At 40.8% G+C, this 21,238-nt stretch overlaps 1 protein-coding gene across 21 annotated transcripts in view; it reads left to right on the forward strand.

Annotated features, from left to right (window-relative positions):
* The window catches only part of ank1a (ankyrin 1, erythrocytic a), a 92,537-nt gene that overhangs the window by 64,519 nt on the left and 6,780 nt on the right, over positions 1 to 21,238 (forward strand). For 7 of the 21 annotated variants that reach the window (XM_072387897.1, XM_072387899.1, XM_072387900.1 and 4 more), the window contains 19 exons: positions 1,448 to 1,568; positions 1,755 to 1,833; positions 2,281 to 2,396; positions 2,476 to 2,700; positions 3,051 to 3,205; positions 3,289 to 3,500; positions 5,653 to 5,857; positions 6,054 to 6,150; positions 6,319 to 6,547; positions 6,698 to 6,826; positions 6,935 to 7,054; positions 7,152 to 7,239; positions 7,415 to 7,489; positions 7,791 to 7,922; positions 8,082 to 8,234; positions 15,521 to 16,166; positions 16,372 to 16,720; positions 20,695 to 20,778; positions 21,079 to 21,231. In XM_072387897.1, the coding sequence (XP_072243998.1) occupies positions 1,448 to 1,568; positions 1,755 to 1,833; positions 2,281 to 2,396; positions 2,476 to 2,700; positions 3,051 to 3,205; positions 3,289 to 3,500; positions 5,653 to 5,857; positions 6,054 to 6,150; positions 6,319 to 6,547; positions 6,698 to 6,826; positions 6,935 to 7,054; positions 7,152 to 7,239; positions 7,415 to 7,489; positions 7,791 to 7,922; positions 8,082 to 8,234; positions 15,521 to 16,166; positions 16,372 to 16,720; positions 20,695 to 20,778; positions 21,079 to 21,231 (3,368 nt within the window). Of the gene's footprint in view, positions 1 to 1,447; positions 1,569 to 1,754; positions 1,834 to 2,280; positions 2,397 to 2,475; positions 2,701 to 3,050; positions 3,206 to 3,288; positions 3,501 to 5,652; positions 5,858 to 6,053; positions 6,151 to 6,318; positions 6,548 to 6,697; positions 6,827 to 6,934; positions 7,055 to 7,151; positions 7,240 to 7,414; positions 7,490 to 7,790; positions 7,923 to 8,081; positions 8,235 to 11,708; positions 16,167 to 16,371; positions 16,721 to 18,168; positions 18,878 to 20,694; positions 20,779 to 21,078; positions 21,232 to 21,238 lie in introns of those variants that run through there. The other 14 variants (XM_072387898.1, XM_072387917.1, XM_072387916.1 and 11 more) reach the window with 9 other exon arrangements.

The following is a 21,238-nucleotide window of genomic DNA, read 5'->3' on the forward strand; positions in this document are numbered from 1 at the left end:
TAAACTATCAACTAACCCTTAAGGTACCTCGAGACTTATAGCAACTTTAAGCTACCTACTTTGGCTCATTAGATACTATTTGTGATTCATTCTAAATGCTCTCAACAAAATCCAGCTGCTTTCAGTGAAAAAGCTAATAAGAAAACGAAGCAATGAATAAACTCCAAAAGACGAATGAATAAATAATTGTGAATAAACTACTGGGTCTCACATCAATTCCAAGGTAATAATAGTTTATTACATATTTCAGAGACACTTACTACTGCCTTCAAGAGGTCAAAAAAGCCACACATGGTAGTTTAATTTTTTATTGTGGGAAGTTTGCGTCACCGTTGACAATTATGCCAGAAGATATAATGTCTCGATATATTTTAGTGCCCTGATAATTCAACCAACAGATTGTCAGCTACTTTCTAAATATAGAAAGTAGCTGAGTCGCTGTCTTAAAGATACATCTCATATCCGGAATGGTAAGGTGATATTATCAGATAATGTGATGCGATTAATTATATTTGAACATTTCACCTATGTCACACACATGCATAGTACACAAGACAGAGGATAGACAGGGCATAAACTGAAACGTGGGAACCTGTCAGAAGAGCATGCAGAGTGTCAAACATAGTGTAAGGACACCTATGACATCACTCTGGCTCTGGACTTCACACAGACACCCTCTCACACAAGCTGTGCAGATACAGTCACAAATTCATAGACACAGGGAAGACTTCCCTTTTGCTGCTGGTGATTCTGAGACATTATCGTCAACCTTTTGGGGGGTAAGTAAGCAAAATCCACCTGGACTCACATCCAGATGTGCTGTTTTTTCAAAGAGGAGTACAGCTTGAAGTGTTCCTATCCTACATCGTATTCAAATGCACTGGTTCTGATTGTGCTAGGATTCATATGTTTGAGAGCAAATCTCCTCATACATCACTCCCTGAAGCCGCTGGTATCTAAAATCCCGCTTCAATAACTATTTTTTCACAAGACGACACATTTTTGGAATGAGATTGTGCTGATGCATGCTCCTAGCAGAGATGTCTTTAAATGAGCTTTCATGATTGTTGCTCCCATGATGTTCAGGGAATCCAAATTAAAAAGTGTCAGCAGCTTGAGACTGCATCTGAACTGTTGTATTGCTCATATCTAAATACTCTGTTTGCTAAGTGTTTTCTGTTGTGCTTTGTGTAAGTGACTCCATTTATTTTCTCGACAGAGTGACTCTCACAATTTCAGCCTAAAAGACATTGTCACTACTATCTCATATCACCCGGTCTAATCCCTAAATAACAGAGCCATCACTTACATACATCCTGGGTTGTCGTGTTGGCTAACCCTTCTAACTGCTAGTTAACAGCTTTGTTTTCTTTCTCTTTTTCTCTTGTGCTGTTTCATCAACCTGACCACGGTCTGTTCGCTCTCTTTGGCATGTTGTTCTCTGAAGGAGAGGAGCTCTTGGGGACAGAAGGGGCCAGGTACATGAAGATGGATGACATGAAAGACCATGATGACGATTTCCTCTCTCCCAAGAAATCACTGGAGTACGAGAGAGGGCTGGGCACAGCGTAAGGGGGGATGGGGGGGGAAGCAGGGTAGCGAGCCGAGCTAGTAGCCATAAACTAATAGGCAGACTGGGAAGATGGGAATGCACCGTAGACACACAATAAACACCAGGATGATCACTTGGGAGGAGCTGAGATATAAAGAAATGTATTCAATTTGACTTTTTTTTTTCTCTTCTCAAACAACAGAAATTACTCGCCAGCCATTCCCAGGATTCCCCGTGTCTCGCCGGAGACTGTTATTCTGAAAGAACATGAGATAGAGCAGGTAATGTAATGAGATTATCCAACTTGAAATATTACAGGGTTGCTGCAGCAATTTTGAGTTGCACTTAAATCATATGGTCGAATTTAAACAGGAGAAATAATCAGACTTTGAGTCCGTTGTATGGATTCAATTCCAATGACTGCATATTTAAAAAGGGGGTTGAGGTTTTTCCTCTTCTGCCAGTCAGCTGACCAATCATAGAAGTCTGAGCTTTTCCCCAGGAGCTGAAATTTAGTGTCTTAGAGAGAAGGGATACAAGAAGTTCTGCGATAGCTAATAGTATGGGGTATTATTGTAAACATGACAGTTTACAATAACATTATAAAGTTAGTCATTTGAACGTGATTACAAAGGTATGAACCTCTACTGTTGTCCTGTCAATATCCTTCCTGTAAAGCGATGCACTTTTTGGGTATATGAAACTATTTCTTTTTCTCTTTTGTGCAGCAACACACTCCACTTCCACTGCCTAAAGAATATGATGAGGACTCACTGATTCCCAGCAGCCCAGCAACCGAGACGTCTGACAATGTCAGCCCAGTCGCCAGTCCCATACACACAGGGTTGGTACTGAAGAACACATTTCATACTGCTTACTCTCTAATCCTGTTGCTAATCATCACTATCTTTGTCCAACAACAGGTTCCTGGTCAGTTTTATGGTGGATGCTCGGGGCGGTTCAATGCGAGGCAGCAGGCATAATGGTCTGCGTGTCATCATACCTCCACGGACGTGTGCGGCACCCACCCGTATTACCTGCCGCCTGGTGAAGCCGCAGAAGCTGACCAGCCCCCCTCCGCTGGTGGAGGGAGAGGGGCTGGCCAGCAGGATAATTTCCCTCGGCCCAGCGGGCATGCAGTTCCTGGGGTGAGCAAGCAACTGAAATGTTCTTCTCGTTATTCAACTTGAATTAATACAAAGACTTATTGTTTTATTTCGCACCTTTTAAATGCACAAGAAGCATGGGATTTTAACAATTTGTAACAGAGTTTGATTTATGTTTGCTAAATTATTGATAAATTTATGATTGCCAAACATCGTGTGTTATACTAAACTATTAGTCACGCCTATTTTTTCTACCTTTTTTCTCAACATTAAGTTTAACTAGGCCCCAGCTGGCTATTTAACCTTATCTATTTTTAAATAAATTTTTTAATTCATTCCTGTTTCGTATATTTCTATTTTGTTATTTTTATATATTTCCATATGTATGGCAGACCGGTGATTGTGGAGATCCCCCACTTTGCTGCTCTGGGTCGTGGTGACCGGGAACTTGTAGTTCTGAGAAGTGAGAATGGCTCAGTCTGGAAAGAGCATCGCAATCGCTATGGTGATGAAGTGCTCGAAACAATCTTGAATGGGATGGATGAGGGTAAGAATTCCAAAAAGTTGTGGTTAATCTCAAGATGACTTGCATTGCTTGATAAGAGATTGAACCATTCGTTCTCTCCCCAGAGCTAGAAAGTCAAGAAGAACTTGGGAAGAAGCGAATCCGGCGCATCATCTCCACAGACTTTCCCCTGTACTTTGCTGTTGTGTCAAGAGTCCAACAAGAAAGTGATCTGATTGGTCCAGAGGGAGGTTCGCTAACAAGTAAACTAGTGCCGTTGGTCCAGGCCACGTTTCCTGAGACAGCAGTCACCAAACGAGTCCGCCTGGGGCTGCAGGTGAGATGGGACGATGAGGAGAAGGAAGGAGAGGAAAGACAGAATCGTTAGTGCCTGTGTTGCCTGAGAAACAGCATGTTGGATTTCTTTTGATTGATCGTGGAATGACCTGATCATATCAGCACATGTGCCAAGTTGTCCTAATTTAGTTTAGTTTTCCTGATTTGCTTGTTAGATTTTCAGGGGACCTGTTTGCTTTTTATTTCACATATTGCATGCACCTCGCACCTTTATATAACCGTGGACTGCCCATTTAGTGCGAATATGTTATTGTTTGTGTCATCCTAAGTGTCTTTTTCACAAATGTATTTATGCCACTGACAACTCTTGTACGTCATATATTTAACACCTGTAGAGAAAGAAATACGTAATATTCTTAATTTTTTATTTTAGTTAGAAAAGATGCATTTTTGTATGCATTTTTCAGTGGTTTGGATATCTTTAATGTCTGAAAAAGATACTAAAACATCTTATTTTTTAAAGAAAAGAAGCATTTACTGCACAAAAAGGTTGGCAACTGAGGACCTGATCATCAAACCTTTTTATGCTTTAGCTAAATAAGCATTTGTTATCATACTGTTTGTATGGCTTCACAAATGTATTTATGCCACTGACAACTCTTGTACGTCATATATTTAACATCTTCTGTAGGGAAGAAAAATACATCATTTTCTTAATTTTTGTTTTAGTTAGAAAAGATGCATTTTTGTATGCATTTTTTAGTGGTTTGGGTATCTTTAATGTCTGAAAAAGGTACTAAAACATCTAATTTTTAAAAAAAAGAAGCATTTACTGTACAAAAAGGTTGGCAACCGAGGACCTGATCATCAAACCTTTTTCTGCTTTAGTTAAATAAGCATTTGTTACCATACCATTTGTATGGCTTCACTTTTCATGTTTTCTCAAAAATCCACACCAAAGACAAAAGATGAAGTTATTTCTAAAACACTTAAACCACACAATAAAAAGCTTATCCACTTATAATTTACTGTCTCTGTCAGATATATTGATCCCAACATCATTCAAACAGAAACATCAATTAAAGCAATTACCGAAAAAGAATATTTTGATATTGCAACACAGTTAGTCGATAAAGTTATACTGCCATGTAGTGACAACAATTTAATTGTCAATCCTCAAATCTATCTTTGCATATTGATACTTTTCAGGTAAACATATTGACAGTTTTTAACTGTATCAAGCATTTTTTTTTAATGTTTCTAAACAAATAAATTAAATGAAATATTTACTCCCACCTAAACCTCTCCAGTGGTGATATATTTGTGATACATTTTCTCAAATTGATCTGATTTGGGATTTCAAAGTTCCATTTGCATGTCATTTCTTTACCATTTACTCCGTAGCATGTTTTTGTCTCTTGACAGGATTATTTCTCAGTTTATGATTTATCAGAAATTTATAATTGCAACATTTTAATATGCTTCAGTAGACCAAAATGGCAGGTGGATATGCGATGAATTCACCATCTACTGTATGTTTTGGTTCAACTGTTGTACTGAAACACAAAGATGAATTTATGGAATGCTAGTTATGTTTTGTAAAGTAACACTTTAACCACCATGCTGAAAAGACTGAATGTAACTGAATATGAGTGAATTAGACATTCTTATGATATTAAGTATTACCTTACATAGATGTATTTGAACTATTTCATCATTTTTAGAATCACATCTGCTTAACTGAGATGTTGTTGCAGTAAACATGACATGTACGGCTGTGTAAAACCACAGTGCCTTGTTTTTTTTAATATCCTTTTGGTTTAAACTCTTGTAAAACCCTCTTGTTACCACACATTGTTACATTTTGCAATAAAAGAATAATTGTGACATAATAAAACCAGTTTGTGTTGCTATTGTTTCTCTAAATGCATTGTCTGAGGAATTTTATTCACTGTTGACTTCTTTCTCTTTTTCTTCATCTTTATTTTTTTCCTCATTGAGTCATCCTCTTTTTCCATTTCCATTCCTTTATCTCATTTTACTTGGCACCCTGTTGTCCCAACATCTGTTTAAAAATCTCCATTGCTTTTTCATGTCTCTGTCTTTTGGAGTGTTTCTTTTTTTCTTCCATCTCATCAAACCTGTGCCCTTGTTACATTCTTCCTCTCCCCATCATTTACTTTCAACCTCAGGCTCAGCCAGTTCCAGATGAGCTGGTTGCAAAGCTGCTGGGTAACCAAGCAAACTATAGTCCCGTGGTCACTGTGGAGCCTCGGCGGCGCAAGTTTCACAGACCCATTGGCCTACGTATACCCCTGCCTCCATCCTGGAGGGAGAGCCCTCGAGACTCAGGGGAGGGTGACACCACCAGTCTGCGTCTGCTCTGCTCTGTCATAGGTACTGCATGCCACAGCCAGGAGGTGTGTGGGTGGGTTCGTGTCAAAGGGACCTGTTTACTTCCATTATAAGAAAGGGTTTAAACTTCTGATTTACATGGGTTAAAAAAAGTCAGTGGAAAAACATTGCCATTAGACTTTTACTCTTTGACCTTTGATCACTGAGTTTGCACTTTCTCATCCTGTCTGACTGACAGGTGGCACAGCACCAGCCCAGTGGGAGGACATTACGGGCACTACCAAGCTTGCCTATGCTAATGACTGTGCCAGCTTCACAACTAATGTTTCAGCACGGTAGGTTCAGCTGGCAACGCTGGCAATTAACTGCCAACACACCACAAAACAGAGTGCATTGTCTTTGCCATGTTTAAACATCCCTGCAAATAACTCTACTGTAATTAAGGAAGATATAGAATAGATTAATGTGCAACATTGTGATTACATGCAACTGTTTCCTCCCAGATTCTGGCTGGCAGACTGTCCTCGGACAGCTGAGGCCATCTCCTTTGCCAACCTGCTCTATAGAGAGCTGTCAGCTGTACCCTACATGGCCAAGTTTGTGGTGTTTGCAAAGATGAATGAGCTCCGCGAGGGTCGTCTACGCTGCTACTGCATGACCGACGACAAGATGGATAAAACTCTGGAACAACATGAGAACTTCACAGAGGTGGCACGCAGCCGAGACATAGAGGTCAGTTCAGAGACGTGGACAGTATTTCAACATTAACAGCTGAACACCTTAGACTTATGTCTAGAGGCCCGTTGAGTACATTCATAAGAAATGAAGGATCTCCTTCCTTGGCTTATGTTTGGAGATAAGTTCTTAAATCATATCTTACAGGTGATGGAGGGGATGCCGCTTCACCTGGAATGTTCAGGGAATCTTGTGCCAGTTAGGAAGGCCACACAGCAGCCTCGCTGCTTTAGTTTCCAGGCCTTCAGGGATAACCGACTTCCTGTCTCTGTTAAGGTGTTAGAGTTTGGCTGTATTCAAGAGTTTTCTGGTCCATTGTTGCTTATTGGTAATACATGAGCACTATTTCCATTCAGCTTATTTATGCCCATCTGTGTATCTAAGGTGAGAGACAGCAGTAAAGAGCCAACTGGATTTTTATCCTTCTTGCGCAAGACCACCAAGTACGAGGACAGCCAGCATGTGCTCTGCAACCTCAACATCACAATGCCTCCATGTATAAGGGTAAAGCCTTCAAAGTTAGCTATTAAAGAGGTGAATATGATGTATTTAATTACAATATTTTTTCCTAATAATTTCACTTGCAATTGCTTGTCATTAGCAGATTATTGGGAGCGATGACCGGAGGCGAACCTTGACCCCGCTAGCTTTAAGAGAAAGATACAGTGCCCTGAATGAGCCTGCTATGGGTATGAGGCTCTAATTCTCACACTACTGAAGAGTTACATCTGCTTGTTATCAGTGTTACTTTCTCTTTTCCAACATTTTGATTGACCCACAGCACATACAGAATCCATGAGCAGCTGAACTTTATATTTAACAAAGTCAGAAGTTAAAGTTTGATTTGTGCTCTGATCTTTGCAGCATCATTGAGTGCCATGGAAAGAACAGAGCTGAAAATGGCTGTGATTGCAGAACAGTTGGGACTGAGTTGGGCTGGTGAGTGAGTAGTGAGCATACACAGAGTCTGTCTTCATGTGAACCATCCATGTTTATCTTACGTTTGACAAGCAGGCCTGGCACGGTACAACTGATTAAACAAAATTATAACATGGTGCCCAGCCTCTGACATTGATTATTTTCTCCTTCCCTGCCAACAGCCTTAGCTATTTTACAGAGAGAACAGCATTGAGCCACATTCAAGACCATGACTGTGTGCTAGAACAGCGTGACCCCAAATTAACTTGACATAAATGTATCCTTTCATTCCTTGATCTCCTTTGTCTCATTTTCTTAACAGAGTTGGCACGTGAGCTTCAGCTCAGTGTGGATGATATCAATAAGATCCGTGTGGAGAATCCCAACTCCCTGCTGGAGCAGAGCTCTGCACTGCTCAACCTCTGGGCCACTCGTGAGGGAAAAAGGGCCAAGAGTGAGTGAATGTGATCTAAGTTTGCTATGAATTTCTCTCATCACCCCACATTCTTTTGAGTTTCTGCCTCTTTCATCCAGTGAGTTGCAGCTGCTGGAAACCTCTCCTTCTCTTTTGCCTTGCATGCTTGATTCGCTTGTTTGTGTGTTTTCTCTGCAGTGGAGAGCTTGTACACAGCTCTGAAGAGTGTTGACCGTATGGACATCATCAATATGTTGGAGGGGCAGCCTCCTCAGCCATTGAGACAAGGCTCCCATGAACTCAGACGCCGGCACAATGAGAGAGACCACCTCTCCCCTGGTATAACCAATGGTAAGCTCCCTCCCCCAATCCCACAATGCAGCCCATCCCCACTGTCCCCATTGCCTTGACCCCAAGACACTTTTTCCAATAAACATTAAGTGCTGCTCAGTGTTTTATGAACTCTGTAGAATATTTTGTTTATCTTCTTAGATATCAGATCTTCACACTAAAGTTCCTAAAGTTGCTAGAAAATCTAATGAACAGGGAAGATTAAGTAATTGGTTGACAGTTGGTTATTTTTCTACTGAGGACTGATTGAGGGACCTTTGAGTTGGATGAGTATGCAAACCTTCACTTTATCCCTTTCCTCACAGGGACCGCTCACCCGAGCTCCTTCCACAATGTTTCCATGGAATTAACGGCCAATTAAGCTGCCTGTTAGAAAAAACGACATGCTTTCAATTAACATGTTTTTTTCTCACACCATACATTGTTACTGCACCCCTGTGACCTCCTGTCTGACTCCCTCTGCCTTAGCTCTTGTCTTTCCTGAGAGAACCAGACATCTATGAATGGTCAACTGTTTGGTCTGTCTGAGCACAAGACACTAAAGGAAGAAAACGTTGGACAACAAATGTTTTCAGACAGTTGGGCTCTTCAACTCGTCTTCAACCCAGCTATATTACATTTTTAAAGACTATGGAAAAGCCAAAAAAAAACCCACATTATGATCTCCTCAACTTTATTCTACATTCATTCGAACTATACTTTATTAACCTCTGTGGAAGTGCTATTCACAGACGTGTCAAAAAACAGTTTCCCTTTGAAAATGGTATACCAGTTATTCGTTTATAATTGAAAGCAAGCCATTCTGGTCCAGATACAGCAAAACCGGCCCAAACTTACATTTCATGTTTATATGTTTACATGTTTCATAAATTGGATACATTTCTAATCCAGCAATGCAGTGTTTAACAAACATAACATTTCTTATTTTAGCTAAAAAGATCTATTTTTGCCTCAAATTTCCACAAAGCATTTTCCCAAGAGCTCTTTGACTTTGACACTAGATATTCATCAAGCTACAGACAAGCAGAAATGTTCTTTTTGAAGATCAGTGTCTTCTCTATTGGTATTCCTGACATGCACGCCTTTGTCTTTTGATGGTAGTCTCGCGAACATTTACTTCAGTCTAAGTGAGAGTCTAAGTTTTCATTCACTTAGAAGTCGCTGTGTCTTTTTTTTTGTTCCCTCTCATGCCTGATAATCTTTGTTGAATGAAAACAGTTTAATTTGTAATTTCACTTTCAAATTAACCAATCATCTTTAAAGTCACATTGAGTTGGTATGGGATCGTTTTCCTCAATAAATAGATAACCAAACATAATGCTTCATCTCCTCTGTTTAATTTGATCCCCCTTATATATTTAAGGAACTGTGTGAAAATCTGATAATGCTGAAGTTATAAATCTACAGTAGCATACAACTGTCTTAACGATTCACAAATTTTTAGGCACCATTGTACATCCTCCTTTACCAAAAATCCCCACTGGGCAAAGTGATGTTTGTCTCCCTCCAAGTTCTCTCTGTTGTTCTTTCTAATTTATTTCACCTGATGTTGTTGTGTATGAAAGCTGCCACAAATGCCAACTTTTACAGGATTTTACCTCAGCAACATGCAACGGGACTCAGGACACTCCTACTGTACTACAAACTCTCAAAAGGCTCTAAGGCTTTGGTTATACATTTTGCTCGGTATAAACAGTTTCTACTACTATAAAAGTTATCAGAAACATGAAGTGAAGTATGCAGAAAATAAGAATTAAATTGCAAATGCTGGTAGGTCATTGGTACATTATTCCACACTTATAAATAAACTATCCTGTCATAAATAGTTTATTAGTGTTATTTTTTAAGATGTGCTCAACTTGTTTTAAATAAACAGCCAGTCAGCTTATGGTATTAATATTTTAGACCTTCATTTAAGATTGAAATGAGTTTGATTTTAGCATGATAAATTGTTAAACAACACTTTGTCATACATGATCAGTCCACACAGATTTTAAGAAAAGCCTCTGGTATCTGTCTCTCTGAGCAATTGTCAGTTCACAGTCTTTTACTCTTTTTCCTCATGGTTTCCTTCACTCATGCATAACCTACATCTTACTGATTCCATTTTCACCTCTGGACTGCCCTTCCTCCTGGACTGGCTTCTCCTCTCTGCATCCAGGGCAGATGACGAGTTAGTTGGACAGGTGACAGTTCCTGTTTGTGAAAATTGGAGCAATTATCAGAGATGTAACTATGCATACAGCTGTGACCATGACAGTCAAAGGGGGAAAAGGGAGATGCTCAGATCACAGCCGCAGTGAATCTGATAGTCATATATCTCTTCTGTCTGTCCGTCTGGCTACCTGCCTCCCAAAGGCCGTTTTTGCTTTGACACGGTGACTTTGTATACTTAGATATTGATTCATCTGCTTATTTTACATCAATTTCAAGAGGTTTATGACTTACTGATCCAGTTTAATACATTTTAGAAGCACAACAACCCCAAGAAGCAACCAGCTTTACTTTTAGGTCATATATAAAATTAGTTGAAGAATGTGTGAGTTGATAAAACTATCAAAGACAGGAAAATTTATTCATCAGCTCTAAGAAACTTTAAAAACAATCCAATTTGTGGGAGTAGTGAAGTGCAGCATGTAGACATTTGTCTGTAAATTCATGACAAATCAAAATCGTTCTCGTTCAATAACATATTTTTTCTGAGGTTGTTTCACTGCTTAATTTATTGATTAAAACATTTTAGTTGAAATAAGATTCCCTAATGTGCAATCTTCTCCAAAGTTAGATGAGAATATGATGTGGGTGCTGTGTCAATCTTTTGACGTTGAAGCCACGCTGAGTATAAAAACTTACGATGGTGAGAGCTCGCTTCTGCAGACAGACACAGGCACTGTTGATATCTCCACAAACATAATCTTAAATTTTACAGATGGTCATGGAAAAACAATTACCTGTTTTTAATGTTCAGACATTGAGATGTGCCAGTACAACCTTTCCCTTTCATGTCTTGTATTGCGCCATATAATGACATCATAAGAGCAGTGTCAGTCGACTTATTTCAAGCTTGGCATTGAAACTTTATATTTGCAAATGTCACAATTATTAATTCAAATCAGGATCAGTCCTTCATATAAAACCCACATAATTCTTTTGAGCAGAGTTTTTGTCCTAGTTTTTTTCTGGAAAATTATAGTTTCTTCTTTTTTGGTCAAAACATCTGCAGTATCAGTTTTCATTTTGTAATTCTTGTCCTCCTCTAAGATTTGCTCAAGAACATAAAAAAGTACATGACAAAACACCTCTTCTTTTAGACTTGTGAAGGGACATTTAAATTCTTTCTGCCTGTGGTTGCATGTTCAGTAGTTTGAGTCTTTTATAGTTAATGTTGGTGCACTGAATGTCCTTTTGGGAGCCGTGTTTTCATTCCCTGTGAATCTGTCCCTCTCTGTGTTTCTCTGGACATGTCATCTGCAGCCTAGCCGCCCTACTCTTCCTCCTTCTCACTCCTCTCCGATCTCTGACCTCATGCCGACCTCATGTTGACCTCTGACCTACATCTCTGGCTTTGTTTTTCTTTTTTTGAAAAAAATCTTTTTCTTATTTTTTGCAGTTGGTGCATTGCCTTTATTTTTACTCTTGAAACCCCACCTTTTTGCTCTATGACAGATACCCTTCACACAGACTGTGTTATCAGCACCCACTGGGAGGGGGGAGGTGACCCCTGCTCTCTCTGTCTCTCACACTGTTTCTGTCTGTGTTCATCAGCCTGGTTTTATTCCTCTTTCTCTCTCGCTGCTCTTCTCTTTTTTCCCACTCTGTCCTTTCCCTCTTTTCCCATCCCTTTTTTTCCTTACCCCCCTGCACGACTGCATGTGCACCAGACTTCTATTGCTCATCTCCCTCTGTGTTTGCATGGAACCACTGGGAGGATGGGCAGCAGTAACACTAGCTTGTTGGAGATAATGTTTCAAACACTGCATTAATGCTGCTTGACCAACAGACGTGTCTTTGCATTGCATGAATACTGAGAATGACTCTATAGTTTGCCTCTGTTACTCCTCAGTGATCAGTCATAAGGGGAGTTTAAAAAAGGATGCAAACCTTTTTTGTGAACTTTGACTCGTGTCTGCTCTGTTCATGTATGAATGTTATTGTTGTTTTGTGTGTCACTGGTTTGATGTAAACTGTCCATCCCATTTTGTGTAAAATATGTGATGGTCAATTTGTCCCTCCCCTTGTTGTAAACATGCTAATTGTTAAATGTGAACTGTTAAACGAGTCTGTGTGTGTGTATCAGTGTGGACGTCTTTGTGTTTTGATTTATAACTGTTTTGTGGATTTCATATACATGTATACCCATGTGTTTACAGGCAAAAACAGTACGTTTCCTTTCCATGTGTTTTTCTGTGAGCTTCCCTGCTTTGTTTACTGTACATTTTTAATGTCTTTCAGTTAGGGAGGAAGGGGGTCTGAAAATCTTTTTTTCATACTTCACTCCAAACACATCCTTAATTTCTGTCTCTCCCAAGCATATTTCCCTCACTATCATCTATACTGACAATATAACGTCCCATTCTGATAACATCAAAGACAGAACTCATCAGGTCCTGGTATGCAAGACATTTCATACACAAACTGATAGACCAAATTCAACTTCAGATATATACCTCGTCATTTACTTTTAAGATAATGTTGCTATTTAAGTTGTCATGTTGGCTGATTTGGTTCTCTCATTTTCAGAATTGACATATTCATATAAACATTTTATGTTTCCATGGCTATAACACATTTTCATCTGTAATTATTCCATCATGTGGTGAGTGGGCTGACGTAACAACAAATAATGAGTTGCTTTTAGCTAAATTTAGAAAAAGATTTTACTCAAATTATTAAAGCAGAATTTTTACCTTTTGTGGTTAATATACAGACATCTAGAATTAAATCTGCTAGTGCTCTCATAGATTTAAATCAACATTTAAACATTCTATAAACAGTGGGTTTTTTTCAACGCAAATAAATCAGCAGAGGGCTATTTGTAATGTAAAAATATAGTTCAGTATCCTTCTCCTTGAAACAGAATAAAGTCTCTCTGCGTGCGATGCAGTGTCTACTCTGCTCTTGCATGTGAATCCCTTCTTTAAATACCGTTGGCCTTGCCTATCTAAGCCATATTCATATATGCTGAATAATGTGCAGACTTTTCTTTGGTTGCTCACACACTCTTCAGACTGGGAGTCTGCATGAGATGCATTTTTGCAACTGGATATACTCCGAAGTGGCATTTTAATAGATTGTAAAGGAGGCAGGAAGTGATGCAAAATGTCCATTGAGGAAATCCCAGGGTTTATTTACATCTCACTGAGGAAAGTGCATAAAGGTATCTTTCCCAGCGTGTAACTGGGGAGTAGGCATGGTAATGTCTGCAAGAAATCACCAGTGAATGTTGCAGACATTTGCTGTCTCACATGCAGTAAATTGTATAAAAGTTCCACACCCCCTGTTGTTTCAAATTTCTCCATCCCTTACTGCTTTATCAGCCCCAAAGGTCTGCTAAAGGGCTTCAGGTTGACCCTGTTTTCAGCTTTTATTTAGTTTGTTTTAATCTGAGGTGCTGCTGCCTCTAGTGTGACATCCAGTGGTCCTGAATGTCTGGAAGTTGTATGCAGCACCCTTAAAGTGAAGCCAAATGAAAGACCAAACGATTGTTTAAAATCGTATATCGTATTGAAAAAATAGAATAAAACGACTCTAATGTATTGTGGTTTCATTGACAATTTTTGTCTTTTATCATTTGTGCAGAACTAGATTAAAGAAGGCACATAAACTCTAAGAAAGTATATTTGTAGTTGTTATTATCTACTGACTGACAGTAGCTGGTAGGGTGAAATAGAAAGTAGGACAAGGGGTCTTTTTTGCCACTTTGTGTCTCATATATTTCCTATGCTCTCTGCAGTAATCTACAGCCAACCAAGAATCAAATTATGGCCTTTGCTCTGCACAGTATTCTCATCGCTGTGCAGTATAAACAGAGACAATTAGTTTTGCGTATTCTATAAGTACTGTATGCCCTCCACCACGTCTTCTATTCCTGAATAAAACCCTTCATTGTGTTACGTCCTGAGGTGTTACAGTCATGCTGCCACTCACATTTTGCTTTATCTTGATTACCATTCATATAATTCTTTCATAAATATTCATGCAATTTCTAAGGAAGGGTCATTATCAGGATCATTTATTCAGCATGGTCAAGTTACATGATATATTAATATAATTTTTTTAGAGTGAAAGAGCAATCCTGTTTTTTTCCCCACTGTATTATTCTTTATTTTAGAGCGTATATATTTGTCATTTTCATGAAAGAAAAGAGAGAAAGAAAAAAAAAAGTTCTACAGCTGTGACATTGTGTATTATCTTACCAGGTCGGTTGAACAAGAGTTGTCAAAAATCTGTAGGAGTGACCTGAGTCCACAGCACAATGACAACATCCAGTTTTACGCAATGATGAAAATGTACTTGAAAGAGTAATACCCTTTTTTGTTTGAGACAGCAACCATGTGGCTTTTACAACAGAGGAAAGTCTCCTGTAATTGTGTTTGTATAAATGACAACAATACAGAGGTATAATGAATGCATCATGATAAATTTATGAGTCAATGAGAGAGCAAGCATATTTGTGGAGTGAGATGAGTGTGTATTTGTGTACGCGTGCATGTGTGTGTGAGAAAGAAATGAGATTGCCTGCGTGCATGCTATCCAGCCTGACAACAATAATAACCTGCCTGTTTCTGAGAGAGTTCGAATGCATGCATCTACAAATATGAATGGATGTGCGGGTTAGTATGAGACCGAGAGTGTGTGTCCTTGCTGGACAAGTGTCAGTAATCCCTCTCCGTCTCCCTGCAGGTGGCAGCCAGCAGAGCAGCATCAGTCACAGCTGGGTTCGAACCTCAGTCTCAGTCTCTCGGTCCATCTGGTTGTGTCTGCTGCTGCTGCTGCTCTCACTGTCAACACTGGCTGATTGAGCTTGGCAAACCTTCTTCTAAAAGCTGCCTTTGCTCTCTAAGCTAGTTGCACCTATATTCCAGCTCCTATTGTCTTGGCCCTCCCCCTCTTCCCCTCCCACATCTCTCCCATTTGTCCCTTCAGCCTCCTCTACTCCTCCCCTAGATGCCCAGCTCCTGGGCAGGAGCACTTACCCTCTCCCAGGGCCCGAGTGCTGCAGGGGCTGAGGTGGGGAGCGAGGCGGGGGGCCGGGTGTCAGTGTGCCTCTCTCTGTCTCGCTCCAGGTTATGGGTTTGCACAGGAAGAGCTGCTCTCACCGGCATCCTTGCAGTACAGCCTGCCCTCTCCGCTGGGTGCTGAGCCTTACTGGCAGGAAGTCTCAAGTCTGGACTGTGCTCCCATTGCCACCACAGAAGAAGACACGCTGATGGAGATGTCCGACGTACAGGTGTGGCCCTCAGGCAACAGCCCCTCTCTGGTGCCCGTAGAGGACTCTTCGCTGGAGTGCAGCAATGCTGATGACTCAGAAGGCCTACTGGGGCTGCCGTATGGAAGTCTGGGTCGGCCAGCCAGTCAGGCCAGCGCAGCCAGCGGAGGGGGTGGGATGCTGAGTGGCTCCATTGAGCTGCCAGAAGATGATTCAGAGATGGGCGTTGACTCACTCAGCACTACCACACCAGCCTCGCTTGGGGGCACCATTGCTGGGATCAATCTTAACGGGCTGAACAATGGTCAGGGGTCAGAGGCAAGCTCAGAGGCATCAGCTGTCACAAATACAACTGGTGGTGATGGAGCTGGAGGAGGGGGAGGACGACAAGGCGGGACGGGCTCAGAGGAAGGACTTTCTGTTGTTGCAGGACAGCAAAGGGTGTATGCTCGGTTGAGTGAGTCACCTGGGCTGAGCTGTGTTGCAGATCGGAATGGAGACAGGTTAGTAGGGCCTCTGCATGCCTTTCAGAGTGGGCAAAGTTACATTAGAACAATGAATCCCATTTGACTTTATTGCATGACAATCACAATTCTATGAGGAGTAGGTGACCACCAACAGGTTCTGAAAGTTTTTTCTCTTTTCTAAATAAGTAAACAAGAATAGTTTATCTACTACCTCCTCATTTATCAACTGATCTCCTTTCAGGTCAGGTAATGGCGGAAACGGAGGTGGTGGAGGCTCTTTCCTTTCCTACCTGCAGGAACAGACAGGCCCAGGGTGGATCCCTGTCACTGACCCGACTCAGGCTTGGGTGGGCACACAGTCTAAACCCAGGCAGGCAATGGAGACCATGATTTCATCAGTACATAATGCTTTGGATGGAGACCAATCCCCGGTGTCCCAGGAGGCCCTGCTTCAACCTGTAAGAGACATGGGGCACTCTGAGATCTTACGGGGCCACTTCAGAGGTACCCAGCCTTTTGAGAAGGGTTTGGGATTTCCGCACAGAGTTCCAGAGCTGAGGGCCTGGGACGACGTGCGCCTGAAGGGTCAGGTGAGTGTGGTGTTCGTCCCATGCTAAAACAAAAGTATCAGAATCAGTAGGACTTATTCTCTTGTGTTCATGAATGTCTCTACAATATTTAATGTCTATTCATCCAATAGCACAGATAGTTCTGGACCAAAGTTTTGCATCATAAACATACTTTTGTACATCCACTACACTTATGTAACTCAAAACACTTTGATTCGTGCATCTGGGTTATAACTTTGGCTGCAACACTTTGGCTGTGGAAAGGGAAAGTCACACACCAGCAAGAAATTTCAGGCTCAATTCCATTTCAGTACAGGTCAGATTTTATGGTTCATAATTGTAACTGGTGTGTGTACGAGCATTACTGCTGGAAGTGGCGTTGTAGTGCTGCAAGTGACAGTGCTCAGCACATGCAAATAAGCAAAAAGCCACATGGAATCACTTCAGCTTGGAAAACATAGAACATAGACTTCCATCCGAATTTTGTTTTCAGTGAGAGGGTCTCAGCAATGAGTTCTTGGTCCAATGGCACTGCAGTAGCGATTGGTACTTAATGGCTCCAGCTCTGATTAACAATGATATAACCTTGACATTCGCTCATTTTTATGTACTGCACCTTGTGTTATAAGAAGAAGTGCTGTTAAAAAATTAGTTTTAGAAATAAAAAATTCCCAATAAATGCATCTCATATGGAGGCTCCAAAGCTGACAAGAGCAGCAATTTGCAGATCAAAAGTATCGATCGGTTTTATCAGACTGCACCTATCAATGGAAGATTCTCAGTCTGCGTGGGGCTGTCTCGTGCAAAATATGGTAAACGTTTCCTCAGAAAGTAAGGCTTATCAGAAATAATGGTCCAACACAGCCTGTAGGTCAGTCAAATGCCATCCCTGACCGTTGTAGAACTTTGCAGGGTCATCTCTTGAAGGGTGACCATGCTGCCTCTGGCAATATTTTTATGCTTTTTTGAAGAGACAAGCTGTTATAGTGCAGTTCAACAGTTCATGTGAATCAAACCACAAGCAGAAGTCCGACACATTTTACAGTTCATGGTTTCTTACTGTCCCCCCAAGAAGTAACAGTAATACAATACATACAGCAAATACAGCAATACAGCAAACATAAACAAAAAGCTACACACACCCGCCCACCCACACACACACACTCTGGATCTAGCGCCCAAGATGGGCACAAACAGCATGTTCGGCCAAATATAGAAAGCATTCTCACTCTCCCACTCATGTTACGTGAGCTCCACCCCTGTCATTCCCACACTTTAACTTTCTGGCACAACACAGATTCATCACACTGTAATACAGTCTCTGCAAATATATAGTTACATTCGGGACCTTTGTGGCTCGGATATTGCATTTCTAACTGTTTTTAACTGTGATTAAAAAGCCTATTTTGGCTTTGTTGGGAGGCTGCATAAACATCTGCATAGTGAGATGATTGTTTTTGAAGAAATGTGCCTGTTTGGCTCTTTGCATTACAGGGAATGAGAAGTATTATTTAGTTAGTGTAACAAGTATGTACTGTAAAGAAAGTTACTGGTGTCTGACTGGAGCACTCAGAGCCATGTAAGAACAGCTTGTGGTATTTAAAGCCCATGGATCACATGATCAGAAAGAGAGATGTGTGAATAGAAGCCTGTCAGAGTTGCTTTTGGTTGGATTTGATATCTTTAACTGGTTGATCCTGACCTGATAGTGGGAAGCAGAAGAGGAAATACATGGTCAGAAGGGCCCACAGCCCCAGCTAATAGAGAACCGATATGATCTGAAAGACACAGCACCACTTTGACTGAATCAGTGACAAAAGGCAGAGGGCTGCAGCTGTTACCCTCTCTCTCAGCTGAGAGAAGGGCTGTGTGGCAAATAGGAGTCACTGAAGGTTGACGGGCTCAAGCTGCAGTCGTGTATTGCTTTGTGCAGACTGTGTTGGGGTTAGAATTGGGGCAATGTGGGCCCTGGTGACTGAGCTGTTCTTCAGCTTTGTGCTGCTGGCGTTCCTGGTAATCAGCTGTCAGAATGTCCTCCTCATAGCCAGCGGCTCTGTGCGGTCTGTGCTCACCTACATTCATGCTCAGCTGGACCACGAGCTTGGTGAGGTAGAAGGAATAGCTGATGAAGAGGAGAACGTAACCACCAGGGTGGTCCGCCGCAGAGTCATTCTCAAGGTACAAAAAAAAGGCAGATGACAGATTTTTTTATAAAATCCAGAAGTGAGAGATTTGTGGCATTAGGGGTAGATGATTTCTTATGTTTAATTGCCGTTGAGTGAAGTGAGAATGAGGAAGGTTACAGTGAGGATAAGGACATCATGAACAGGAGTGAATCTCTGTGTTTTGGACAATGACAAAAGTTTTGTGTCAAATTCATACAAAGATAATGAATAATCCTCCAATAAAGTTAGTCTGTGACTGTAGTATCTACTGTGGCTGACTTTGTCTTAAGCTGTTTCAAATGTAGATTTGGCAGATTGTCCTCTGCTCAACAAATGCAGAGTCTAGTTCTACTAAATAAAAAAAGCAATATCATGAGCTATTTACCATTTTCAACCACTTTATATTAAACTGGCACCATATCAATCACCTCTGACTCCAAATTTCTATAGTTTCATTCATACTGACTCAAGCCTCCACTGCCCCGTGTTTTCCCTTTGTAATGTCCAGCTGCATACAGTTCTCTTAACTTAAAAATAGCTGTGTGGACATGCTGCAGATTATCGAGGGCTATAACCGTATTATCATGAACCTTGTGATCTGTAATTATAACTGTGCAAAGAAGCACTGTGGATTCCAACTGCTCCCACAAAAACCTTCTAACCCCTCAAATATCTGTTGCTTATCTGATAATTTGTGTCTTCACTCTGGAGAAATAATACACATATACATGTTTATGATGTAGTTGGGGAGCTCTGTAAATGGAAACATGATGCATTTGCAAATCAGTTGATCGCTCAAAATTGAAAGTACCACGGAAACGACATATAAACATAGAAATTCTATTGTTAACTGAAAATGTGTTTGAAATAGCAGTATGTTTGAAATAAGTTGGGACAGAGGCAACAACATAGGAAAAGCTGCATAATGCTAAAGAATAATCTGATTGAACATTTAACAACTGATATCTTCTGACAGTTTAAACAACAACAACAGTGATATGATGTTAAGGGTCTAAGGAGGATCTAAAAAGAGTCTTAGGCTGGGTACATGGTTTCTGCATCTGTGTGTGCAAACAGATTGGGATTCTGCAGACATACACGTGGTCTGATTCAAACTAACATTCAGTCTAAGACAGTTGCTCCAAAATGTTCCATGCATCAGTATGTAATCAGTCTACAGTGCATTGTAGAGGAGTAAATCAAGGCAATATCAATTCAAAGTCTCTCCTTAAAGCATCCATTTCTATACCCGCTTAATCTAACTCAAGGTTGTGGGGGGCCTGGAGCCTTTCCCAGCTATCAAGAGGCAGGGTACACACTGGTGAGGTCGCCGGTCCATCACAGAGCCACATAGAGACAAACGAGACAAACAACCATCTACGCTCACACTTACCCAGGGTTAATTTAGAGTTCCCTGCCATGCACGGTGGGAAGCCCGTCACCTCAAAACAAACATCCATATTTTTCCTCAATGCAAATCTCAAAAGCCAGACTTTTTGTTGGTATGGATGTGCATTAGTGAGCATGATATAGATACATTGTACATCTGTGGAGACACCATTAATGGAGACCCACACTCCAGGCAGATTTGTTTGAGCAACATATCCCACTGTTTTATTAATCTGGTACTAGCATCAAATTAAAAAAATAATTTAATGGGTCAGTTTCAAAATTGTAAAATAGTTTTTTCACTTATACACATCATTTATATCTACACAATATCCCAACTTTTCTTTTTAAAAAAAGAGGGTTTCATGCTTCAAGTTCATGTAGTTTTCTTTTGTTATGAGAAAACTTTCTTGAGGGCTACAAATGTTTGATTATCCACAGGGCGACGAGGCTGAAGATCTTCCTGGGGAACAAGTAAGCGAGGAACAATTCACGGATGAACATGGAAACATTGTCACAAAAAAGGTCAGCATTTTCTGAACTATCTTAATTTTGTTCTGAGAAAAGTCATTGTTTATCCTTTTTCACTGTCACTGTACTCACTCAGCATCTCCCCATAGAAAAGATTATGGATCTTATAATCTTTATCATCACAGGTCTTAATCATATCTGCCCGTTGCACAGTGGATATATTTTGTTTTTTAAAAAGACAGACTATTCCGCCATGAACATTTCTTCATCTTTTCACTGCCTCACCACTCTCTCCTCCACTCACCCATCGCTCTCTTCCACCCTCCTGTGTGCGAATGTGTACATGTGTGACAGATTGTGCGGAAGGTTGTGCGCCGAGGGAAGGGTTCAAGTGAGGAAGGGGTTCAGGAGCTGAGCGTGGAGGGTTCTCTGCAGGATGCCAATGAGCTGGAGGGAGATACTGAGCAGTACATGAGCTACGCCATCCTGGGTCGGGACAGCAGCAAGGTGGGCT

Source organism: Leuresthes tenuis, unplaced genomic scaffold (assembly GCF_036924035.1).
Source record: "Leuresthes tenuis unplaced genomic scaffold, fLeuTen1.0.hap1 SCAF_6, whole genome shotgun sequence".
Taxonomy (NCBI): domain Eukaryota; kingdom Metazoa; phylum Chordata; class Actinopteri; order Atheriniformes; family Atherinopsidae; genus Leuresthes; species Leuresthes tenuis.